Raw genomic sequence first — 27055 nt, forward strand, 5'->3', positions numbered from 1 at the left:
TCTACTTTGATAATCATGTACTAAAGCTATTTTAGATGATAATGTTTCTCTTCTTCAGTGAAATTTTAGCAGTAGTCAACAACCTATTATCACTCTTTTTTTTTTTCTCTTTTTTCTTAACATAGCATAAACTTGTATTATCTTTACTGATTGGTATAACTAATGATATCAGAAGCATGCATTCAATAATCTTGATTAGGTTGCCTAATGATCAAAGGACGCATAATAGCTCATCTTTACAATGTACCTCCCTAATGCACGCTGTGCACGAGGGAGTGGCTCAGCGGTGCAAATTTAACTTGCAAACAAAATATTGTTTAGCTCCAGATGAGAAGAGACCCTCTCCTTCTAGTTTAGGGAGTGGTGCTCTGTATCTAATTTTCTCAAAGGCTTTGAGCCCGTCTCTCTTCTTCTTCTTCTTCTTCTTCAGAGAGCATGGTATCTAGTTTAGAAAACGAATAAGAATCAGTACGTGCATGGAAGTGTACTGAATACGCCACACATGAAATTTTTAATTTTTTTAATGCATGTGAATAAGCATATATGAGACATGATTTGTCCGTGTAAATTTTGTGTAATGCAACCTAGTGACTTTCCCAAAGATTTGGGTGTCTTATTGAGCTCTTTTCTTATGCCAATTTTCTTGTTGACGCAGAAACTAATCAGATTGCTAATGAATTCGCTGTTGGGCAAGGTGGCACTCATCATTGAGTGGGACCTATTGATTGAAATTTCTGCAATGATGTATGATACAAATCATGCTACAGTAAGTGATTCACTGGTTGTTTGTTAAAAAAAATTTTGAGACTTAGCGTGTGATCGATAATTAGCTGCAGCATTGTGCCTAAAACATATCTTAACCTACCTTCAAATTCTTGTGTAAAAGGCTTTTATTTTCTTTGTCTGTTTTTGAGAGAAAAGGTGATAGAATTTTCCTTTCAAAAAACCCGGCAACTCAAGAAGAAGACATGAGACCATAGGCTATAAATATCAGATATTTTTTGTCCCTTCAATTTAAATTTACAAAATAATGCACACCGTCACATTCACACACCATAGGTTATAACTCTAGAGCTTGCCTATTTTTCTTAAAATGAAGTATTTTTTATGGCCCTATTGGAAGAAGAAATTGAACACATAAGAGGTAATTAGTAGAAGGCTCAGAAAAAATCTTTATGGGTGCGTGATTTACAACCAAGCTCCGAAGACTGTAGACCACTTATTCCCCTCCTACCATTTATTCTCTTCTCTTAGATTTTTTCGTTTGGAATGGCTCAACAAAAATTTTCTAAAAAAATTTGCGACCTCTAATTTTTACCTTGTTTGCTGCTTTTGCTTGGGTGTGTTGGAATTAGAGAAACACCAGACTATTCCTCAACACAAGATGCTCAATTGCCTCGATTGCACTTGTGCAATGATTGGTCCGCTCTCTATGACCACAGCCATCTCCCTAATTTTGGAAAGATATGGTTAAGAGTTAGGAAGATAATATCCAGCCTCTCTGCTCCTTGATGTTTTTATGTTTTGACCCTATGGTTTCTTATTATATATTTCTTCTGCATGTTGTCAAGCATGCCGTTTGTGGCTGAACTGTAAGCACTTTTCTTATAATAAAAGATGGATGGCCACTTAGTCACTTACCTCCCTATTTCCTCGAAAAAAAATAAATTCTGAAGGTCAGTAGGCCGCTCAACCGCCCAGCCTTAAATTTTAAGAAGTGCAGGAAGCCAATAGATGCAAGAACCTCGCCCTTATCGCCCAACCAGTCCAACCCCATTTAACTACTACGGCGTTTTCGATATCCAAGGGCTCCAACGTGATACGGCCTCAGTCCCCATCTGCCAAAAAAAAAAAACACAAATTCAAAGTCCCAACCAACGGTCAGATTAATTCCCGGGAAGAATAATTCAAAATTTTAAAAAGCACGGTCCACCTCCCCATAGCTTGCAACCATCTGTGTCCGTTGACCTTGGGCTTTTATATTACGAACCCTGAATCTCTACATATGATGTCTCGAGTCTCAGCCCCTTCTTCGCAAGGAAAGAGTAAGGGAGGAGCTCAACAAGCCATGGAAGAAGCTCCACCCTTGTTTAGATGCCCCATTTCAATGGAGCTAATGGAGGACCCGGTCACCATCTCGACCGGCGTCACGTACGAAAGGAAGAACATCGAGAAATGGCTCTTCACTTACAAGAAGTCGACGTGCCCTGCGACGATGCAATGCCTCAGAAATCTTGACCTCACCCCTAATCACACCCTCAAACGCCTCATCACCTCATGGCCGCTGGATCATGAAGCCAGAACACCTACAGAAGCACCACGGCCATGCCCGACAAATGCTATCGAGCATGAGAACTTGGTATCGCTGCTTACCTCCATCGAGTCGACGCCCTTCAAGGTTAGTTCCCTGAAGAAACTCAGGTCGATCGTGGAGAAGAGAAACGAGGTTCGAGAAAATTTTCTTAAATCGGGAGGGATCCAGGCGTTGGGCCGCATCATGTTTCAGGTTGCGGCCGACAGCACAGACTTCACGACCTTCCGAGCTTGTGAGGAGGCCCTCGGAGTTCTCTCCCTCCTCCCATTATCTAACCAGGCATCGGTGGAGCTCCTACTGAAGCCTGAGTGCATGAAGCCCATGATGGTCATGCTCCAGAGGGGAAGCGCTGAGGCTCGCCTCCACACCATGGCCATCTTGTTGAAGATATCGAAGACCAACCATTGCTGGGCCCATACGATTGGTGATCAAGGAATGGATGTCTTCAAGTCCTTGTTGGAGCTCTTATCTGACGAGATCTCGACCAAGCTAAGCTCATGCTCGTTGGATCTGTTGCTCGAGATTGTCGCTGCTTCGAAGAAGAACCCTCTAAAGGCAATTGAGGCAGGTGCAGTGTGCATCTTGATCGAGCTCCTCCCAGATGCCAGGCAGCACAATTGTGAGAAGATATTGTTACTGCTTAAGAGGCTGTGCGAGTGCCCCGAGGGGAGATCAGCCTTTGCAGACCATGGCCTCGGTGTCGCAGTGGTCTCCAAGAAGATACTACGTGTATCAGAGCTCGGGACCAAGTTGGGAGTAAAGATCTTGTGGTTGATGTGCACCTCCCTTCCTACAGAGAAGGTTCTTCATGATATGATGGTATATGGATTGGTGGAGAAGCTATTGGCGTTGTTGCACATCGAGGGGCGGTCTTCGACCAAGGAGAAGGCAATGAAGATAATTAGATTGCATGGTGGGGCGTGGAGGCAGTACCGATGTTTCCCTTGCGAACTAAAGGATTATTTGAGATTAATGAATCGCTCCTGATCATCATTAGAACATTCATATGAATCACTCTCGATCATTAGAACATCCATATGATATGCTATTCTTCGTAGAGATAAGTCTCCTGATTTGGTGAATTTATTGTGCTGTGGTGTTCGGTTATGATAATCTATGGTTTGATTGGTTGTTCCATGTCATGAAATCTGTTTCTTCTAGAGTTATGTGATAAGAGAGTGAACTTAGCTTATAGTTCTTTTACCTTCATTTCTCTATGTTGTAATGTTGGGAAAGAGCTACTAGCGACAGCTATGGCGCACCATTCAACGTTAGAACAACCAATACAACTAGAAACGGTAGGGATCTAATGTTAGTTCCTCAGGACCAGAAGAGCTGTTTTTCCTATTCAGAAAGGGCCTATGGGGATGTTGTTCGATTTTTATACAAAGAAAATATAGCAGGAATTGGTGCATCTCTAATTGTACTTACAATCATCTGACTTCTTCTCGCTCTGTTGATCTCCACAAACATCACAAGTTCCAGCTCAGCATGTGCAATCCTGATCTTTTCATATTGTTTGTTTTGGCACCTGAGGCTTTAGTATACACTATAGAACCTGCTACAGTTAGGGTAGGATCCACACCAGTTTAGAACACTATGGGGTGGGCTCAAAAGATTCTTGTTATATCAGATTTTTTTTTTTTGGGGTAAAAACGGCAAATCATATAGCTCTGACGTGAGTACATCCTGCCAAATCAAGAGAAAATAAAAGATGCAAGGGTTGGGGTATGTCCCCCGCAGATGTCCACAAAAACTCTCCGGAGTGTCAGGCGACGAAAGAGGCGACCCAGTCTGCAGTACTATTCGTCTCCCTGAACACATGTGATATATGAACCTCCTTGAACTCCTGTACCAGTCTGCAGCACTTTCGAATGAAAGGATGACTATCACCGTATCTGTCCAATAGTTCGGTTCGGATTGTATCTTTCATGCAAAGACTGATTGATCTTTTTTTTTTTTGCAGCATCGATCGTTGGATTGCATTTTGCACGGATTTTAAAATATTTAGAATTTTTTCATTCACCGGTTGCATAGATTTTGAAGTGATTATTGTGTGATCAAATGGTTGATTTATATGAAGGAAGATGAATCCTTCTTTCGGCCGAAAGATACAACTCTATCCCTCGTTGTATTGAGTTTTTTTTTTTTTGCTAAAGCAGGTATTTCATATAGTATGCGCACGGATATACCCAATAAAATTAGAAAATAAAAGATCGCGGAGTGTGCGAAACAACTAGGCCTGTCAATGAGCCGAACCGAGCCCGAAACTCATTTCATAGAAGCTCGGGCTTGGGCTCGGTATCGAGCTCTGTATTGGGCTCGCACTCGGGCTTGCTTGACAAAGTAAAGATTCGGGCTTGTGCTTGTAAAGCTCGTTTCAATTACAAGCTCAAGCTCGAGCCCGAACTCGAGCTCGGGCCCCTCTCCTCCCTGAGAGCCAAATCGGACCCTCTTGGAGTACGCCTGGAAGGGAGGGGCTGATGTGGGCGACGACCTCGCTGTCCTCCTAGCCCACATCCAGCACGCCTGCAAGCGGATCGCCGCCGTGGTCGCTTCTCCCTTCAATTTCGAGCTCGGCCGGCAGGACAGCGGTGACGGTGGAGATGCTGTGGGTAGCGTCGCAGGCCCGAGCAAGTCGGGGGAGGAGGAGGGTTGGAGAGGAGGGGTAGGGGAGGAGGGCTTTGGCCTTGGGTTGAATCGTTGGATGTAGGGTTCCCAAGTGATCTCGACCGTCGGATCCCAAACTCATTTGGTCATGTTAAGTCACAAGCTCCGTTTGGGCTCGTGAGCTGCTTGGGCTCGGATTCGGGCTCATTTGACTAACGAGCCGAACTTGAGCCAAGCTTTTACCGAGCCGAGCCCGAGCAGCTCGGCCTGTTAACAGGCCTAGAGGCAACTCCCCCTCCCCGGCCCACTCGGCTGCCTTTCTGATTTCAATATTTCCTTGTAGGTAGCCCTTGCAGGTAGAAGCAGGTCGGGTCCAACATGCATCATCAGACCATCAAATCCTTAGATCTGCATGGAGATTTGTGCCAAATATGGATCACATGCGATGCGCATAATCGTAACATTAAAAGCTAGGTTTTGCACGCATCTGAATACAGACTCATGGACCCATGCTGCATCACACCATCATATCATCCGATGAACGTTGGACTTAACCCACTTTCGAACTGTGGTGCAGTCCAAAATGCATGCATCGACACAGATCTGCTACAAGGAGTATTGGCAATACATCATGACAACTTCATTAACGTCGATTAGTTCCAAGAATAGCGATGGTAAAGTGCATCTTTTAAATTGCATTTTGCTTGAAAAACAAAGAAAAAAAAGAGGAAAAGTGGGATAGGGATTGTTATTCCTCTGGCAAATTGCAATTGGCTATTTGCCTGAAATATCTTCTTCTAGGTAATAATTAGCTGTAACAGTTGTATAGAAGAGAGTTGGCGAGTGGCATGCGGAAACATGGAAAAGTAGTCAAGTGGTAATAGTGTTATTCAAACCTCCCCTTGAAATAGTGATAACGTGGTTTAGCTAGAATAACCATTCTCCCTTTGTCCCCATTTTTCGGAAAATTGTTGGCTAGTGTCAGCTCTGATCCAGGCTTTATTCCGAACTTGTGCCTGAACAAAAGGGAGCATAGACCCTATTTGGTTGCCCAAGTTGGAAAGTGGAAAAGGTGGAACAACTGGGGAGCGAAAATGGAGGAATAAAGAGGAATAACTCCGTTCAAACGTTCTATTCAGAAAAGCTTTCTCCAGATCAGATGGAATGGATAAGTAAACAGTTTTGATTGGTGTTGGGGGAATAAGGTTTTTCCCCCAAATGACACGAATGCCCCAAAGAAGCCGCACAATCGTCGACCCTGGAAGGCCGAAGTCGGCACCCGAACTCGGAACCTCCGACCTAAGAGAAACCCCAATGCCCGAGGCCTACTTTTGTCAGCCACCTACTACGGCTATACGTCTCCGAGGTCCGGCCAGAGACCGTACTATGACGCCCCTCCGGCATTTATTGCGCATGACCGCTGTGATCCTCCGGCACACTCCACAATAAATATGGATCTCCAGCTTACTCCACAATAAATATGGATCTCCGGCTTACTCCACAATGGATGCGGATCTCCGGCTTACTCCACAATAAATGCGGATCTCCGGCTTACTCCACAATAAATGTGGATCTCCGGCTCACTCAACAATTAATGCACGTGACTCCTGTCATCTACGGACTCCCAGCTCTCCACGGCAAATAAGCCCAGCAGAGTCTAGTCAACTGTGATAAGTCTCTGATCTCGGCCATACCTCCGACACTGATGCAATAAATTCGCCTGGTAGCGTGCTAGTTCGGGTTGTACAACGCCCTCATCGCCGACATCAGTGCAATTATTCGCCTGACCAAGCGCCGACCTGAACGACATGCCGAGCCGTACTACGGCTTCGCCCCGTTACATCGCAGGTAAACCGACCCCCGGTCTATAAAAGGGGGTTGGAAAATCGATACTGAGGACACGCACCGTTTACCTCTACTCTACACGATTTGCCCCCTCCCTGACTTGAGCGTCGGAGGGCCGGCGCCGGGAGACCCGGCCACCGGCTCGTGTGCAGGCACCCAGACGGAGGACGCCGCCCACTGTCGGATCGTCGCCCAGCCGCGGGAATCAGCCGCTCCTTCTCGCCGATCGCCCCAGACGGAGGACGCCGCCCGTCGACGAACCACCGCCCCGCCGTGAGTAACCACCTCCCGCTCCCTCTCCTCGACCGAAGATTGCCCCCGGGTCCAATTTCCAGCAACAGTTGGCGCTAGAGGAAGGGCCCGAGTAGCAGTCATGAAGTTGAGAAGTAAGGGAGCCTCTAACGTCTCCCGGCGTCCCCCGCAAAGTCCTGGACACTCCGTCCAGAATTTCCCAACTCCAGCTGACCCAGGTCCTCAGGTCCAGCTGGAACAGTTCAATGCCCTGGTACAGCAAGTCCAGGCCCTGGCCGCCGCCGTGCAGGGCCTACGGCGCGTGGAAGCTTCATCGGCGCTTCCCCCGCAGGCCCAGGCCCCGCCGGAGTGTCTCCCCAACGGCCCGGTTCTCCCCAGTCAAAATCTGCATGGCTCCTCCAGAGCCAACAACGGAGAACGGGCTACTCCCCGTAGGGAGTTACCGAGAGAAGGTTTCGATCGGAGACCCCAACTTTCCGAGGCGGAGTCAGCCCCGGACCGCCAAGGGCCGGCGCAAACCACAACGACAATCCCACGGGTGGGGGAGCTCGACCGAAAAGTTGAGCATCTGGAGCGCCAGATTGCGGCACTCCACGGCAAGAAGGCAAGACAGGAAGGGGACTTTGAGTTCACTGCCAAGTCCCCCTTCTCCCGCCAGATCGAGGACGAGCCGGTTCCCGTGAGATTCAAAATGCCTCAGGTGGAGCCCTACAGCGGAATCACCGACCCCCTCGACCACTTGGAGAGTTATCGGGCCCTCATGGCCCTACAAGGGTCCTCGGAGGCCATACTCTGCAAAGCCTTTCCAGCGACCCTCCGAGGGACCGCTCGGCTTTGGTTTTCTGGACTGAAGCCGAACACGGTGTCCTCCTTTGAGCAGCTCGGCAGGCAGTTCGCCACCAACTTTGCTGCCAGCCGGCGCCAGCGACGGACATCAGACTCCCTCCTGGACATCAAGCAGAAGGAGGGGGAGTCCCTCAAAGAGTACCTGGACCGCTTTACCGCCGCCACATGGGAGGTCCGCGAGCTAGACCAGTCGATAGCCATGTCGGCTCTGAAAACTGGGGTTCGCTCCTACCGATTCCTCTTCTCCATCGAGAAGAGCTTCCCGGCCGACTTCACCGAAATGCTGGCCCGAGCCCGGAAGTATGCCAAGGCCGAGGAGGCAGTCGCCTCCAGGCGGGGAGCAATCGAGCCCGCCTCTAAGAAGCAGAAGAAGCGCCGCGAGGAGCGCGGCCGACAAAGGAGCCGGTCTCCCCGCAGAGAGAAAAATCTCCCCAGACTGAGGAGTCCGCCCCGTCAGCAGGGGCGACCTCAGCAGAGGACACCTCCTCGTCCGAGGTCTCAACCACGGCCCCGGACGTACCAGGCGAGGTACGAGAACTATACACCCGTCAATGCTCCCCGGGCCGAGATCCTGATGGAAATTGAGGGTCGGGACTTCTTCCGACCCCCGCCTCCTATGCGAGACACGGGATTTCCCCGAAATACCAGAAAGTATTGCCGCTTCCACCGAGACCGTGGGCACGACACGGAGGACTGCTTCCAACTCCGGGACGAGATAGAAGCGCTCATCCGACGGGGAGTACTCACCCGGTTCGTGAGGAATCGACCTGAGGAAAGAAGGCCGGCGGAGAATGTCGCACCAACCGAAAATCCAGGCGACAACAGGCCCATCGCCGGCACCATCAACATGATCGGGCGGGCCTCGGCAGGAACGGCCGCCCAGGGAACACCCCCGAAGCGCCCACGTACTGATGAAGTCATCTCGTTCTCGGACGAGGACTTAGAAGGGGTCGAGACCCCTCACGATGACGCTGTGGTCATCTCCATGATTGTAAATAGGTTTGATGTAAAGCGTGTCCTAGTTGACAATGGAAGTTCAGCCAACATTTTGTACTACCATGCCTACCAAAAAATGGGGTTGACAGGAAGACATCTCCGGAGAATCAATGCCCCGCTAGTCGGGTTTACCGGAGATGCGGTCTCGGTTGAAGGTGAGGCTAGCTTCCTTGTCACAGTTGGCCTCGCTCCCCGGGAGAGCACTGTGAGGATGGACTTCTTGGTGGTCCGTCTGCCCTCGGTCTACAACGCCATCCTTGGGCGCCCAGGGTTAAACACCCTTCGAGCCGTGGTTTCAACCCGCCATTTACTCATGCGGTTCCCCACCGGCCAAGGAGTAGGCGAGGTCCGCGGAGACCAACTGGTCGCCAAGCAATGCTACATGGCGGCCCACACAGTGAAACAACCAGCTGAGGCGCCAGACCGCCCGACGCGCCCCTCACTCCCCATAGAAACCCTCGATGCAAGGGACACCCCCTGGAAGAAGCAAGTAGAGCCCGGTGAGCTCCTTATTCAAATCCCACTACGAGAAAATTTTCCCAAGCTAACCGTGCAGGTCGGCTCCGGCCTCGGCGCCCATGAGAGGGATCGCCTCGTCAGCTTCCTGCGGGATAATGCCGACGTCTTCGCCTGGTCGCCCGCGGACGTGCCAGAAATTGACCCTGAGGTCATGGTCCACCGACTTCAGGTGAAACCAACCAGCAGGCCTATAAAGCAGAAGAAAAGAGGCTCCGCCCCCGAGCGACAACGAGCTGCGGCCGAGGAGGTGGACAAACTCCTCGGAGCCGGCTTCATCCGGGAGGTCTCCTACTCGGACTGGCTCGCCAACATAGTCCTCGTAAAGAAGGCCAACGGAAAATGGCGTATGTGTGTGGACTACACCGACCTGAACAAGGCCTGCCCAAAAGACAGTTTCCCCCTCCCGAGCATCGACCAGCTCGTCGACTCCACCTCGGGACACCAACTGCTAACTTTTATGGACGCCTTTTCAGGATACAATCAAATCCGAATGGCGCCAGAAGACGAGGAGAAGACGGCCTTCATCACCGACAAGGGCACCTACTGCTATAAGGTGATGCCCTTTGGCCTGAAAAACGCTGGGGCCACCTATCAGAGGCTGGTCAGCCAGATTTTTAAAGACCGGATCGGCCGGAACATGGAAGTCTACGTGGACGACATGTTGGTGAAGAGCCGAGCGGCGGAACACCACATAGCCGATCTCGACGAGACGTTCGCCAAGCTCAGAAAATATCAAATGAAACTCAATCCGGCGAAGTGCGCGTTCGGGGTCACCTCGGGCAAGTTCCTGGGTTTCATAGTGACCCAGCGCGGAATTGAGGCCAACCCGGAGAAAATCCGGGCACTGCAAGAGATGTCGCCTCCAAAGACAGTTAAGGAGGTGCAGCGGCTCGCGGGGCGGGTAGCCGCCCTGGGAAGGTTCGTCTCTCGGTCAGCCGAGCGTTGCCTCCCCTTCTTCAAGAGCCTCAAACGGCCGAAAGACTTCCGGTGGACAGAAGAATGCCAGCAGGCCTTTGAAGATCTTCGGAGCCTTCTGGCTTCTCCCCCGCTGCTCACCAAGCCCCGGAAAGGCGAGGTCCTTTACTTATATCTGGCCATCTCCCCAGCCGCAGTGAGCTCAGTTCTCGTCCGAGAAGAGGACAAGCTCCAAAAGCCGGTCTATTACACCAGCCGGGTTCTCAGGGATGCCGAGACCCGATATTCTAAACTTGAGAAGACCATCTTCGCTCTCATTATCTCGGCTCGGAGACTCAGGCCTTACTTCCAAGCCCACACGATAGTTATATTGACTGACCAGCCCATGAAGCAAATATTGCAGAGGTTGGATCGTGCGGGGAGGATCGCCAAATGGGCGGTCGAGCTCGGGGAATTCGACCTCGAATATCGGCCCAGGCCGGCTATCAAAGCTCAGATACTCGCCGACTTCATCGTGGAGTGCACCCTTTCGGACGACCCCGACCTGCCATCTGGACCCGCGGAGGAGGCCCCGAGGCAGCCATGGGTCCTGCACTCGGACGGGTCTTCGACCTCGGGGGGTAACGGGGCCGGACTTATCCTCACTAGTCCAGACGGAGTGGTGGCTGAGCAAGCCCTGCGCCTCGAGTTCCCGGCCTCGAACAATGAGGCCGAGTATGAGGCCCTGATCGCCGGGCTCAAACTGGCGAAAGAACTAAACGTGGGAGACTTGACGGCATTCAGCGACTCCCAGCTGGTGGTGAACCAGGTCCAAGGAGATTTTGAAGCTAAAGAGCCATCCATGCAAAAGTATCTCCAAAAGGTGCGGGAACTCATATCTGCCCTGAATTCTTTCAACATTCAGTACATTCCCAGAACGGAAAACCTCAGGGCAGACCAGCTATCCAAGCTGGCAAGCTCCCGCATGAGCGAGCTTCCTAAGGGAACCGCGCTCGAGTATCTTCAGACCCCCAGCACGGAGGAACCCGAGCCTACCATGTGCATCGGCTCCGAGCCAAGCTGGATCGACGGGCTCGTCTGCTACCTTCAGGACGGAACCCTACCTCATGACGAGATGGAGGCTCGCCAAATCAAGCGCCAGGCCCCCCGATATGTCCTATACGAGAACAGGCTCTATCGACGATCATTTACTTCCCCCCTTCTCAGATGCCTCCGCCCCTCCGAGGCGGACTATGCTCTCCGAGAGGTCCATGAAGGGATCTGCGGAAATCACCTGGGGGGCCGGGCCTTGGCCCATAAGATCCTGCGGCAGGGATATTACTGGCCCACACTCCAAAAAGACGCAACAGATTTCGTCCGCAAGTGCGATCGGTGCCAGCGAAACGCCAATATCCAGCGCCGACCTTCAGCTCTGCTGACCTCCATCATCGCCCCCTGGCCGTTTGCCCAATGGGGGATCGACATCCTGGGGCCCTTTCCCCTCGCCACCGGACAGAGAAAGTTCCTGGTCGTCTCCATCGACTATTTCACTAAATGGGTCGAGGCCGAACCTGTCGCCCGGATCACTGAGCAAAGGATGCGGGATTTCGTATGGAAGTCTATAATCTGCCGATTCGGACTACCCCGTATCCTTATATCTGATAATGGTCGATAATTTGACAATATTCATTTCAGGGAGTTTTGCTCTGAACTCGGCATTGATCATCGCTTCACCTCGGTTGCCCATCCCCAGACAAACGGGGAAACCGAGGTAACTAACCGAACTATTTTGCAGGGACTTAAAGCTAGGCTTGATCGGTCCAAAGCACAGTGGGTCGAGGACTTGTACAATGTCCTTTGGGCGTACCGGACCACGTTCCGACTACCCACGGGAGAGACCCCCTTCAACCTAGCATACGGCACTGAGGCCGTCATCCCGCTGGAGATCGGCCTGCCTTCTCCCAGAATGGAGCATTACGACCCCGACACCAATTCTTCCCAGCTAAGGAGCAACTTGGACCTTGTCGAAGAAACGAGAGAGGTCGCCCGGGTTCGCATGGCGAGATACCAACAGCGAACGGCCCAATACTACAACTCCAGAGTCAAGCCCAAGCTCTTCAAAGTAGGGGACCTCGTCCTCAGGAGAGTCGAGGCTTCTCAACCGACCGAGCAAGGAAAGCTCGCCCCAAATTGGGAAGGGCCGTATCAAATCGCCCGGGTACAACGACCAGGGGCGTACAAATTGAAGTCCCTGGAGGGGACTCTGATCCCACGAAGCTGGAACTCCGAGAATCTACGGATGTATTACCAATGAAACCCTAAGGGGTTCAAAACAATCAGGACAATGGACTCAGCTCCTTTTTCTGCAAAAATTTCTCTCACCTTGATAACTGTAATCCTCTTTTAATATTGGGTCGTATGTGATCCTCAGATTCCCCGGCCAAAATCGGGATGCCTCGAGGCTCGACCGTAGAGTCCCAAACTCCCTCGACCTCGGGAAGGATCGCAAGACGACGAAACGTGGAATGGAGCAGGATTCCTCGACTAAGGCCGAGATGCCCCGAGTGTCGACAGTGCGTGCCCAGACCCCTCGACACTTCGGAAAGACGGGGTAGTACCTTCGCGGCCCCCCGTGGCGCTCATCACCAACAACGGGGTAGTACCTTCGCGGCCCCCCGTAGCGCCTCCTCAACTAAGGTCGGGATGCCCCGAGGGTCGACCGTAGAGAACCAGACTCCCTTGACCTCGGGAAGGCGCCGTGAGGGGTGGAAAGGGTGGCTCCACCTGGGGCGCCACGAAGTGGACCCCCAGGAGCGGTCGACGATCCCCGATCCCCGAAGCGAGCGATCCCTCGACTAAGGTCGAGATGCCCCGAGTGTCGACAGCGCGTACCCAGACCCCTCGACACTTCGGGAAGACGGGGAAGTATCTTCGCGGCCCCCCGTGGCGCTCATCACCAACAACGGGGTAGTACCTTCGCGGCCCCCCGTAGCGCCTCCTCGACTAAGGTCGGGATGCCCCGAAGGTCGACCGTAGAGAACCAGACTCCCTCGACCTCGGGAAGCGTCGCAGGTCGACAATGCGTACCCAGACCCCTCGACCTGACGAACGATTCCTCGACCAAGGTCGGGATGCCCCGAGGGTCGACCGTAGAGAACCAGACTCCCTTGACCTCGGGAAGGCGCCGTGAGGGGTGGAAAGGGTGGCTCCACCTGGGGCGCCACGAAGTGGACCCCCAGGAGCGGTCGACGATCCCCGATCCCCGATCCCCGAAGCGAGCGATCCCTCGACTAAGGTCGAGATGCCCCGAGTGTCGACAGTGCGTGCCCAGACCCCTCGACACTTCGGGAAGACGGGGTAGTACCTTCGCGGCCCCTCGTGGCGCTCATCACCAACAACGGGGTAGTACCTTCGCGGTCCCCCGTAGCGCCCCCTCGACTAAGGTCGGGATACCCCGAGGATCGACCGTAGAGAACCAGACTCCCTCGACCTCGGGAAGCATCGCAGGTCGGTAGAGCGTGCCCAGACCCGCCGACCTGACGTATGATCCCTCGACTGAGGTCGGGATGCCCCGAGGGTCGACCGTAGAGAATCAGACTCCCTCGACTTCGGGAGGTACCACAGGTCAGCAAAGCGTCCGCGGACCCGCCGACCTGACACAAGACCCCTCGGCCAAAGTTGAGGTGCCCCGAGGTCCGACCACAGGGTCTCAAACTCCCTCGACCTCGCAAAGAGCTACAAATCAATAAAGCCTCCCCAAGCCCTCTCAACCTCGGCGGGTGCTGTCGGGTCCGTGAGAAGCCCGAGCCCCCTTAAAGTCAAAAATGACTCCGCAGGTCGACGAGGAAGGGAAGCAGCCTACTCCACCATGCGAAGCATAACTCTGAGAATGAAAGAGGTACATTCAACTGGACGCCCTCCTTGTCAAATTTTATTTACATATTGCTGAACGGAATCTTAATGTTGAAGCCTTATCTCGCCCCAAAGTCGGGCCTCTCTAACGGGTCGGCTTAGGATCGACCTCCTAATTACATTATGCATGCACCGTTCGTCAAGTCTCCGAAACTGGTACAGAGGATTTCATAAATTAGTGCCCGACTTGGCTCTTCGACGTAAACTCCTACGTCCGGCTAAAAAGTGGTCCCGGCCACGAATGCGCCAGCCAAACACGGGTACCAAGGCAATCTCTGGAAACCCCAGCCTTGCTCACCGAAGCCTCGGCAGAGTCCGAGAACAATAACTACGAAAACCTTCGGTAATAACCTGCCTATTGGCCCGCGCTCCCTCTGAGGAGTTTGGAGTTAAGTTCGGAGACCCGACTAAACTCCCCGATTAGCGGCACATACAGACCTAGTCCGGTCTTAGTTAAAGGGCTAAGGCCCGACCTCGACACCTTGGGACTTTCCTAAAGGCTAAACGCGATGACCTCCACGTCTCCCAAATCCGAGCTATAGGACTTAGGGAAATTTTCTAAAAAACTCAAGACTCGGAGCTCCTCTTCGTCGGGATGACTGGAACCCGAGAAGGCTAAGACGTAGCCCGGGAAGAAGGGCAACTTCGTTAAGCAGCCCGGAAATTAAAATGCAAAGCTAGGCCATCGAGGCTGTTCGCTAAGGCCCTGGCCTCGGTCACGACAACAGAGGGAAAGATGAACACGGAATGGCAAAAATACTTTTTCATTAACAAAGGGCCGGAAGGCCAATTACAAAATTGGAAGTCGGCCGCTCAAGGGCCGACCTCGGATACAATGAAAAAGAAAGAAAAATACGCTAAGTCCTAAGCGGCGGGAGCCACATCCGGGGGGTCGTCCGGCACATTGATGACCTCAAGACCTTCCTCCGGAACAGGCTCGGGGTCGGGAGCAGGAGCTTCGGGCACCACCTCCGGGACGGCGTCCGTCTCGGCCGCCAGAGCCACCTCCATGACACCGTCCGCCTCGGCTACCCTCGTCGAAGGCTCGGCGGGGTCTTGCTCATATATTCCCGCCTCGGATGTCAGGATGGTGGGAAGGGCTCGCACGTCGGACCCCCAGCCCCGGTCCTCCCTCGGACGGACCGTCAAGAAGTCATACTGAGGGCAGTACAGGCGCACCTGCTCTCGGAAGTTCTCGAAGCCTCGAAGGAAACCGTCGACCGTCTCCTCCTCCAACATGTCGCGGAACTCTTGCGACTCTTTGAAGAGCTCCACGGCGTGCTCGGCTCGTTCGAGAGCCCTCCTCTCCCGGGCCTCAAGTTGCTCGATTCGGAGGCGAAGGGCCCTCTCCTCATACTCGAGGGCCGCGACCCTGGCCTGGACCTCCCCCAAGCGCGCCTCCGTGCCGCGCATGGTTGCCTTGGTCATGGCGTGAGCCGCCTTCTCCTCCTCAAGCGCCCCCACCACGGCAAGGCGCTCGGCCTCGGTGGCCGCCCACCGAGCCTCGGCCGCGGCCGACACCGCTTCTAGCTCGGCGATTCTTTTCTTGGCCGGCTCCAGCTGCTGGCCGAGCTGCCGAACTTCTTCTCGATACCCGTGGGCGAGGAACGCCATGGTGTCGAGCTCGAGAATATGCTGAAAAAAAAAAAAAAAAAAAGAAGAAGCGAGGGTATTGTGAGTTGAAAGGCACGTATGCACGCTAATAACTCAGGAAAATTAAGAAGGGAACTTACCCGGGCGGTGCTGCAGTAAGCACTGCCGGCGACCTCCTCCAGCGAAATCCCCCAGAACGCGGCCCGGTCCGCTGGGAGCACTGCACGCCGCAACATGGAGCGTGCGACCTCGGCGTCCTGAAGGGCCGAGCTCCCCTCAGGAACGGAAGAGTCTGGCTCAACCGACTCTTCTCGGAAAGCTCGGGAAGAGCTCGGCACGATCGGACCCGAGGTCCCGGAGCCGCTCGCCTCGGGGCCTCGGGCAGGCCCGGGTCCTGGCTGTTGCGGCCGGGCCACGAATGATTCCCCCCGCTGGGCAAGGGGGGCAGGGCAAGGAGGGGCCGATGGGCTCGCACCACTGACCACCCGCTCCCGCCTCGGGTCGGCCGCAGGGGCCCCCGCCTCGGGGCCACTCATCCCGGCCGACGAGGAAGCGCCGTCCGTCCTCGCCCTCCTCCGAGGCTGGGGATTAGCCCCCCCGGCCTCGGCCTCCCGCCTCCTCAGGCGGGAAAAAAGCGACGTGTTGCTGGTCGGCATGCGGGGAATATCTGAAATCAAAAATTTTGTTAAGTGTCAGGCCAGTGGCAGTAAAAGCGAAAGACAAAGAATGAAAATAACGTAGCCGCCCTTACCCTCGGGGCGCGCCGAGCTCAGACCCACGCTCGCCAGGGCGCCCTCCCGCAGGAGCTCGGTCAGGTCGTTGCCCCTCCCGAGGGCTCGCACAGAGTCTAGGATCCTCAGCTCCCTCCCCGTGGGCTCGGAGAGTCTGTTGAGGGCCTTCAGCCGTGGGTGTCCCCACCTCGGCTCAAACCCCCAAGGCGCCGCGGACACCAGGAAGAAAAACTTCACCTTCCACTCGTGGATCGAGGAAGGGGCGCCCCGGAAGAGTGACATACCGCCCCGAAAGGCGAAATATAGCCACCCTGCGTCCGCCGGGTTCTTCTTTAACAGAAAACACCGGCGGAAAAGGCCTACCGTGATCGGGATCCCGTGCCCGAGGCACAGGGACAAAAACCCGATTATGGTCCTCCATGAGTTCGGAGCCAACTGCGCCGGGACGAGCTGGTACTCGGCCAGCAAGCTGCTCACGAACTCATGGGTGGGAAAACGCAGGCCCGCCCAGAGTGTCTCGCGGTAAACCGCGATCCGACCTGGGGGCGGCTGCGTCACCCTGTCCCCCGGCCCTGCGGTTTCAAGACGAAACCCGGGCTGGAAGAAGAAACGGGAGCGGATTGTCTCCAGTTCCTCCTCTGACATATTCGACCCAACTTCTTCGGGACCGAGACTCATTCTCACAGAAGAATGGAGTAAAAATTAAGAGCAGAAAATGGAAGTTGGCAAGGAGAAGAAAAGAGGAAACTCTAGAGAAAACAAGGGAAAAAAGACGACGAAAATGAGGGGAAGCCAAACAAGACCTTTAGGGCAGACTCGTGGGGTTTATATAGACCCCCCTGACGGCCCAGATCGATGGGGTCGGTTCCCATCCCCCGATCGGGCTGCGCCACGTGGCGACCTCTGAGGCCGAGGCACTGCATCCACTCCGGATCAATAAATCGAATACGAAATCAAAGTGTTGTCCCATCGGATCTCGGGACCTCATTATGGGTCCACAGAACCCCATCGCCTCGAAGAATGGGCGGACGGCACCCCCGCTCCCCTCGTTTAATAAAATCTGGGACACGTGGAGCCCCGGTGTGGCCTCCACTCCTCCGAAATTATGACCCGGTAACACGAAATCGGAAGCGTCCGACCCCTGGTCATGCCGCGTGTCCGTTTTGAAACCCAAAATGGCACGCTCATTGATGAGCGGGAATTCTCGATTGTGGGGCCGAGGCGCCACCCCGTCGAACCCGAGGACCCTCATCCTGGGTCCGCCTCACAAACCAACCTCGGTAATCCAAGAGACACCGCCCCCGCTATAGTCGCCTCGAAAGACGTAGGGATATGGACCCCATCATTAATTCGCCGAACAAAGTAACCTCGAAACGCCCAAGGGCGCAGGTCCTACCACGAAAATTCCAAGAAACATGAGGGTGCGGACGAAGTTCGCCCCCCAACTTTAACGATGGACTTTACTTCCTACGTCCGAGCCCACAAGCCGCTCGAACTCGGAAGTCGGGGGGTAGTGTTGGGGGAATAAGGTTTTTCCCCCAAATGACACGAATGCCCCAAAGAAGCCGCACAATCATCGACCCTGGAAGGCCGAAGTCGGCACCCGAACTCGGAACCTCCGACCTAAGAGAAACCCCAATGCCCGAGGCCTACTTTTGTCAGCCACCTACTACGGCTATACGTCTCCGAGGTCCGGCCAGAGACCGTACTATGACGCCCCTCCGGCATTTATTGCGCATGACCACTGTGATCCTCCGGCACACTCCACAATAAATATGGATCTCCAGCTTACTCCACAATAAATATGGATCTCCGGCTTACTCCACAATGGATGCGGATCTCCGGCTTACTCCACAATAAATGCGGATCTCCGGCTTACTCCACAATAAATGTGGATCTCCGGCTCACTCAACAATTAATGCACGTGACTCCTGTCATCTACGGACTCCCAGCTCTCCACGGCAAATAAGCCCAGCAGAGTCTAGTCAACTGTGATAAGTCTCTGATCTCGGCCATACCTCCGACACTGATGCAATAAATTCGCCTGGTAGCGTGCTAGTTCGGGTTGTACAACGCCCTCATCGCCGACATCAGTGCAATTATTCGCCTGACCAAGCGCCGACCTGAACGACATGCCGAGCCGTACTACGGCTTCGCCCCGTTACATCGCAGGTAAACCGACCCCCGGTCTATAAAAGGGGGTTGGAAAATCGATACTGAGGACACGCACCGTTTACCTCTACTCTACACGATTTGCCCCCTCCCTGACTTGAGCGTCGGAGGGCCGGCGCCGGGAGACCCGGCCACCGGCTCGTGTGCAGGCACCCAGACGGAGGACGCCGCCCACTGTCGGATCGTCGCCCAGCCGCGGGAATCAGCCGCTCCTTCTCGCCGATCGCCCCAGACGGAGGACGCCGCCCGTCGACGAACCACCGCCCCGCCGTGAGTAACCACCTCCCGCTCCCTCTCCTCGACCGAAGATTGCCCCCGGGTCCAATTTCCAGCAACAATTGGTAACTCCTAATGTGCCTATCTACCAACTTCCTCTGCTATAAAATAAAGTTGTCTTATTTGGTGACAATCAGGAAAAGATGGAGTTATTCCGGATAAATCCTTTTCGTTCGACAACCAAACAGGCCTCGCTGTTACATGTTATCCGTTTCTCTTTTTTCTTTTTCATTTTTCATTTTTGGTTGGTCAACTTATTGAAACCTAGCGAAGGAGATTGTTCAGCTTACTGAATAGCTTAATATATCTACTTACAGATTACTATCTTTTGTAAAAGATTTTTATTCCTCTTTTATGTTTTTCTTTCTTACAAATTTTTTATAAATAATTTCTGTAATTTTTTTTTCTAATAAAAGTTGGCTGGCTTTGCCTCCTCCTTCATAAAAAAAAAAAAAAAGAAACCTAGCGGAGGAAAAAGGATATCCCAGATGAATTAACAGCCAAGTGAATTGGCTGTTTTCCCTTGATCCGGAATAGCAATATTGCGTCATTGTAGCATTAGCTTGGAAGCCAAATTGGACAGAAGATGGAAGCATAGAAACGTTGTTCTCGTATATTCCAGAAGAGGTATACGACGAGAGCTTTGGAAATTCAGGCCAGCAAATATCCCAAGGCCGGCAACGGGTGTTATGTGAGTTTGTCTTTTTCCGTCATCTTTAAGCTATTCGGGATAAGGGGGCCACTTTGTACGGTCGGTGGAACAATTAAACTTTCTCAAGCCGGCAAAGACAGCGTGGCCAAAATTCGCCAACAGAAATATATTCCAAAGGCTCCTTGGGTTACGTGACCTTGCAAGACTTTTGTAGCTATCTCCAACGAAGTTTTCTTGCTTGCATGGCTCATGTCCATGTCACTCTTCGTCAGGAAAGATAACAACAATGTCTCAATCTTTAATTAGATGAAACCCGGAGCAAAAGGAAGTCTACCATGATTGAACTAGATCGAACTCTTGAGCAGGTGAGAGAAAGGGATTTGCGTACCATTTTCTATGTTTTGGTACGGCTGAGCTCCCATGGTCCAAGCGCTCATATTCAGTATTTCGCTACAACCGGGTCTAACTAGAATATCTAGGATTTTTTATTTTCCTATTTTCATTCATAGTCTGTGTAATGATTAACTTGTATTGCAGTATGCGCATCTGCCACTTCATACCAATCAAACTGTTTGTCGTAAAAGTCTTTTCTTTATTTTTTTAGTTAAGTTACAATGAACCTAGATATTATGTATAATATAAAACATGGAAAAACTAGGATACCTATTGCATTCGAAGTTTCAAACATGACTGTATCCATACGTGTTATGTATGATAGCTAAACACGAGCGCCTATCTTCGTAGAAAGTATTGCAAAGGTAATTTGGTTTGCATGTTATGTGACCATGCTAGAATTTACAAGGGAAATGAACATCTTAGAGGAAATGGCACGGTCCATGGAGAGCCAGTGAATTCTCCCTCCATTCTTCCTCTCATTTGTCTCTTTGGTTGAGCTCGTACCAATACGTTGAATGAGTATCCGAAAAATGCGACGATGATGATACTAAGTTATCAATCAGTTTTTCATCTTAAAAAATAAAAGTATTACTTTTTATTAAATAATAAAGGTGACCAAGCCTAGGATCAAGAAAGGATAGAGATGAATTCTTTGGAACAAAAATCCTGTACGTGCCCAAAGAGGCCGCATGGAGCGGTCTTTCTTTTTTGCCTTTTTTGCTATGCATCCCATTGAATCTACTTTTAAAGTGGAAACCAAAGGGTCAAAGTGGGATGGAACTTCTTCTTCTAATATAGTCCATCTATTTCGAGATTTTGGAAAAAGGAAATATAAGAAGTGTCATCCGCGAGGCTGTCCACTCCCTCTCTGTTCGTTTGTGAGGCCTTCCTCCTCTCTCCAAGTCCTTTTCTCCTCCTCCGAATTTTCTTTCTTGTGAAGGCGTCTATCCCAAATGTGTATTACGTAGCTATAGAATGTGTATTGAAAAAAACCATATTTTGAAAATCGAGTATCAATTTGCATGAAAATATATATTAAGTTGCCACTGGGTATATATTGAAGAAGATTAAAGCATGTAAGAGGAACTCATTGAGCATACATCACCGGAACATGTACTGTGTACTAGCGAATAAGATATTCTAGAAATAGTGTATCAATTTAATTAGATACATATCGATTTACCTAGAGGTATATAGCAGGTCGCTAATGGATATGTATCAAAAAAAGTTTTAACATATGTATTAGAAACCCTTCGAGTATTTATCATCTAAATACCTAAATATGTACTAAGTATTGGTGAGCACAATGTTCTGAAAAGTATTTATCAATTTGTCTGAAAGTATGTATGGATCATTGAATAACTAATTTGCTATATGTATATTACCTAGCTAGCTATATATTGTATATTGGTGAACACAGCCTATAACTACAAAAAAAAAAAGGAAGGAACTCCGTATTTTGAAAGGAGAGCAATGCTTACTGGATGGAAAGAAAAGGACAACCTGACAATAAAGAAGAAAGAAATACAGACAGACAGCCGCATGAACAACCCTTCACATATTTCTTTTGTTGGTTTCTTTTTAAGTCACGGGACCTAGAGGGATCTATTGGCGAGAGGAGGAGTCTCATCTGATTTTAACTATTTTGGTTTCAACTTTAAGATGAATACTGTAATGGAAGAAGAAAGACCACTTTACATAATCTCCTATGGTACATCAGAGAATTTTTATTTTCAGTTTTTTTGGTGAAGTAATGGATGCACAAAAGAATTTTCCCACGAACCTAGGTCGCACTGATCCAAATGTATAGACGAGCAGTATTTTGAAAAACCATGGGCCCATGGGTTGGCGACCCTTTAACCATCTCCTAGTACTCACCTCCGTTGGTATCACCTCGATTGCTACCAACTCCCTCAAACTTAACCATACGAAGCAAATAGCCCATTTCTCTCTTTGGTTAACATCCATCTCTCTCTCTCTCTCTCGGTAGCCATGGGAATTCCACCGAAGCCAATCTCCCCGGCCGTTCAGGAGGCCGTGGAGGAGATCATGAGAGTGTACAGGTCCCTACCCCCAAGGCCCTCCATAGAGGAGGTGGAGGCAGCCATGGCCGTGATCGAGAGCTCAACCGCCGAGGAGGAGCTCAGGATCCAGGAGGTGGACAGGATGGAGAAGTCCCCGGGCGTGCCCGAAGAGCTCTTCTTTGTGCTGCAGGAGGTGAAGAAGAACACGGTCCGGCTCCAGAGCCAAGAGCAGAGGAGGGAGGCCCTGCACGTGGTGGAGCTCGACAAGAGGTTCCAGGTGTTCGACGAGCTAATCCAGAGGACCTCCAAGCTGGTCTCCTCTGAGGAGAGTGATGAAGGCGATGAAAAGAAGGGGAAAAATGCTAGTTTTGGTGTGATCCTCCCGAGGATTGAGAAGGGTTTGGTCAAGAAGGACAAGGATGAGAAGAAGGGGGAGTTGGATCTTCCGAAAGGACTGCTAAATGTTCCCAGTATTCCCCCTTCGAAATCTGAGATCCCCTCTTCAGGTCAGACTGTAATTCCTTTTAATTCTTTTTTTCTTGCACGGAAAGTTTGTTCTTTTACTCTTGAGTCAGGTTTTTGATCTTTGTGTAGGATTCTTGCTTGTGAAAAGTTTGGTTTTTTTATGGGGTTTTGGAGATCACCGTTTGGTTTAAGCCGTAGCGATAAAAACCCAGGTGCAGATTTGAAGGTTTTCTGTTGGGAGTTTTGTCTGCGATTTCTTGTTTACTTATCAGATCATCACGGCTGATTCTCTTCAGGTTCTTTCATCGATTTTGTTTCTTTGTTTCTCATGTGTCTTGCAGCAAATGTAATGGAATAACTGGGTAGGGGGGTAGATTGGGTGTTGGGCAAGATAGCATGTCTTGTTTCCGGAACGCAATTTCTTAAACTTCTTGTATTCCATGAGGTTGAACATCTTAAAGATAGGGTAGAGTACTGGACTTGGTGACACATTAGAGCACAGGGAATAAAAGATTTTCCTTTGCATAACATAGTTTTTATGTAGTCATTGCCGGATCAAACATTTCTTTCCTCATTAATGTCATGTATAATTAGCTCCTTTTTTGCACAATCCATTGGTTGAAGAACTTGAAGGTCAATGTAATGCGGACTTGCCGGTTCTTCTATATATCCTGTGATATTTATATAATGCTTATGGTCTGTTTGTTGCTGGGTAGGCATCAAGATTTAGTAATTGTTGATGTGATTCACTGGCTGTTTCATGGGATAAGTTGAAGACTTAATCGGTATAGTTCTTGATACTGATTTTTGAAATAGTTAACGGAATCAGTCTTGGGCTGAAGAGCATGCCCCGTTCCAAGATTCAATTCTTGCTCTTTAGTTCCATTGCAGTATCAATGAACTATTTCATCACTCGATTGTTTAACACTTCAAAGATTGTGCAGGGGAGTTACCTAGTTGATTTATCAGAACATAGAAGAAGGAAAATTTTCTCTTTCCTGAAACTTAACTTTCAAGTACCAGTACCTCAGCAAATACTTAGGCTCAGTGATTTCTTGTTTTACAGTAGCTATATCTCTTTCAAAATCCATTGTTGGAAGAACTTGAATGACAATGGAGATATTTAATTCTCAAGGTCTCTTTTATATAGTATATGGGCTGTTCTTTGCTGGGGAGGTCTCAACTGTTAGTGATTGCTGACATTATCCATTAGCCTTGTTCATGGTTAGGAAAGGCTTCATCAGTATGGTTAGCTGATATTGATAATATACATAGTTAACGGGATGTTCCTTCTTTTGTCAGTCACATTTGGCTTCAAAGAAAGGTCGTTAGTCAGATTTGGCTTCAAAGAAGGGTCGAGTCTGGGGGAGTTATCAACTGAAAACAAATGTTATTTTATTTTGTCATTCATGTAATGCTAGAATACTATATTGGAATTTGGAAATCTCTATAGTGTTCTTATGGTAATCTTTTTTATAAATGCAAACAGGTGGTGATGCTGATAAATTAAGTCTCATCCAAGTGGCAAGCTTGATTGAGACTAAAGCAAAAAATGGAACCGGGATTCTTGACCTTCGGGGTAAGTTGATGGACCAAATTGAGTGGCTTCCGCTGTCACTTGGGAAGTTACAGGACATCACTGAGCTGGATTTATCTGAGAACCAGATCATGGCACTTCCATCAACAATTGGTAGCCTAAGGTTCTTAACAAAGCTTGACATGCACTCGAACCAACTGATAAATCTACCTGACTCATTTGGAGAACTATCCAATCTAGTTGATCTCGACCTGCACGCGAACCGGTTGAAATCTCTGCCTGCTTCATTTGGAAACCTTACAAGTCTCACCGACTTAGACTTGAGTTCCAATCAGTTGTCTGTACTGCCAGAGACTTTAGGGAATCTAACAAAATTGAGAAGATTGAACATTGAAACAAACGAGCTCGAAGAGCTTCCTTACACTATCGGATCATGTGCTTCTCTAGTTGAGCTCAGGTTGGATTTCAATCAACTAAAAGCACTTCCTGAAGCGATTGGGAAGCTGGAATGCTTAGAAGTTCTGACATTGCACTACAACAGAATTAAAGGGTTGCCTACTACAATGGCTTCACTTTGCAAGTTGAAAGAACTTGATGTTAGCTTCAACGAGCTCGAATCAATACCTGAGAGCCTGTGCTTTGTCACTACCCTCGTGAAGCTAAATGTTGGAAGAAATTTTGCAGACTTGAGAGCGTTGCCGAGATCCATTGGAAATCTCGAGATGCTGGAAGAACTGGACATAAGCAGCAACCAGATAAGAATACTACCCGAGTCTTTTCGATTTTTGTCAAAGCTAAGAGTGTTCCATGCAGATGAGACTCCACTGGAAGTGCCACCAAGACAAGTGGTCAAGCTAGGAGCTCAGGTTTGTGAAAATTGATCTCCATAATTTTGTTTCATTTCAGTGCTCTAATAGCTGACCGAGTACTCCCTTTTCCTTGCATATCTGTTTCTTAAACAGGAAGTTGTTCGGTACATGGCTGATTTGGTTGCTGCGGGGGGTGGCAGTTCTCGACCAGCTGAGAGGAAGGCCTTCTGGTTTTGGCTTTGCTCATTGTTCCATCGTCGCAGCAAGAAACACAACAAAGGCACAGGCTTCACAAGCGCTTGAATCCCTTATTCCATGCAAAATTTGTGTATAGCACGCTTCCACCGCGTTCCTTTAATCTTTGTTTGTTTCGATGGATATCTACAGTCAATCGATGGCTTAACAATTCCATGTTTTAAGCTTTGTAATTAAGTGATAATTATCTTGCTTTTTATTCAATCTTCTTTTGCAAGCTTCTTTATCTACTCTTGGTTGGATGTAATTTTGCATCCGATTTGCTCTCTCTGCATCCATGCCTATCTGATATTTTGTTTGTATTTTGTGCTTCTCTTTATGATGGTAGCTCGCGAGTACTTTCTGGACGAGGTTTGCTCTCTTAAGTTTCCAGAGATTCCAACTGGTGAAACTTCTCGTGAGATTTGGTTTGGTGGCCTACCCTCACTTTGTTTTGTTTTTTTTTTTTTTTTTAACTTTGGGTGGGGAACACTGAAAGAATCCCTGTGGCTAGCTCAACTGGAACAGGCTCATTTTGTGGATCAGGATTGGTCTTTCTTTGCCAACAGTTGGTAGCTTGTACGTTTTACAGAGACCAGGAAACCGATGGAGCTGGCTGGTTGGCCAATGTAGGAAGCCAGCTGGATGAAACTTTTTTAAGTGGACTCATTGTGGACAGCTGGTACCTCTGCCCTCTCACGTAAGCTATAAAGTATGGAAAATCCTCAAGCAACTTTTAAAAAAAAATTACGCAAAAAGAAAAAGTTACCCAGTGATACCTGAACAGCAAGCAACTCCTGCTTTGTGATAGCATTATTGCCTGGTAGCCTAACCTGACATGCTATGAAGCGCCAGTGAAATGACCGATAAAGGAGTTGCAGAAGAGCCGAGTGCCTTTTCAGTGGGGGATTTGAGTTACATTGCTCATGAGATATAGCTCGCTTTGCTAAGAATCAAGCCAAGAGAGAGTCGGATGTGGAGAACGTTTTATTTCTGTTGGGACTATGGAGAGCGTGGCTTGGGATCTATAATATGTAATGCTAGAATAAGCTGATGGTGAAGGCTTACAACATGTTCGACGTATATATACTGGGATTCTCATCTCACCCTAATGTAAAAGATATTGAAGGCGAATCTCTCATAATATGTGGTGCGGGAGCGTGGGAAAGAAACAACCTCCTCTGTCCCTCGGCTGATTTCAAACAACCATGCAAAGAGACAACAGCGGGATTCTTTGGGCCCAAAACAGAGCTTCTGCGACTTTGCATTCATGGGAAAAAAAAACACAATGAAGAAGAAGGAGAATGGCGCTCCTTGACAACTCTTTTATATGGCCACGACTCACCCTAAATTCCTAATCAAATCCTAATCAAAATAGGCTCCTAATTAAGCCTGAATTCAGAGCTAAACAAACATAAATTGGAAACCAATTTGAACTAAACAAAAACTCAACTAAACTAGAATTCTAAAACAAAGATGCTTAATCAAGGCTTCAAGCTGGGTTTCATTCCGGTTCTACATCAATATGTTCGCAAAATTATTAGCTATATAAGCAGCTATCCAATAGTTCGCCGTACCGGCTCGAATCGGACGGTACAAGATGTATTTAGTACCGGTATATAATACGGAAGATGTATCTACATTCGGTATGTTGAAAAAATTATAATCCACCGATACAGAATCTGATACTGAGATGATGAATTTTGAAGTACCCAATCTGCAGCATCATTTGACTCCCTAAATATCTGAGTTGTTTCGAATCTGCCAAATCTTCTACCATCCTTTAAATATCCATAAGGAGTGGTGCCGGGGGAAATCTGCCAAATCCTCCACCATGCCTTCCTCCACCCTTCTCCAAATATCCAGGAGAGGATTGGTGCTGACCAAACTATTCTGCAACCCCACCCAATCGGGCTACCGAAGTATCTAGAACTAGGTTAGTCCCATCAGTTCCAAATTTCCATTAACTAGATGGCAA

General features: G+C 49.8%; 2 protein-coding genes across 2 annotated transcripts; both read left to right on the forward strand.

The window, feature by feature from the left end:
• The first annotated feature begins 1981 nt into the window (after positions 1–1981).
• LOC103711824 (E3 ubiquitin-protein ligase PUB23-like) lies at positions 1982–3449 on the forward strand. Its single transcript, XM_008798108.4, has one exon. The coding sequence runs from the start codon at positions 2006–2008 to the stop codon at positions 3299–3301; it is 1296 nt and encodes a 431-aa protein (XP_008796330.3). The 5' UTR covers positions 1982–2005; the 3' UTR covers positions 3302–3449.
• Positions 3450–21591: 18142 nt separating this feature from the next.
• Positions 21592–25315, forward strand: LOC103711799 (plant intracellular Ras-group-related LRR protein 5-like). Its single transcript, XM_008798084.6, has 3 exons — positions 21592–22538; positions 23987–24900; positions 24997–25315. Exons 1-3 carry the CDS (start codon positions 22001–22003, stop codon positions 25144–25146), a joined length of 1602 nt encoding a protein of 533 aa, XP_008796306.4. The 5' UTR covers positions 21592–22000; the 3' UTR covers positions 25147–25315.
• The last annotated feature ends 1740 nt before the right edge of the window (positions 25316–27055 follow it).

Source organism: Phoenix dactylifera, chromosome 3 (genome assembly GCF_051530095.1).
Source record: "Phoenix dactylifera cultivar Ajwa chromosome 3, Ajwa_hap1_PhDact_Kaust_v1.1, whole genome shotgun sequence".
Lineage (NCBI taxonomy): Eukaryota > Viridiplantae > Streptophyta > Magnoliopsida > Arecales > Arecaceae > Phoenix > Phoenix dactylifera.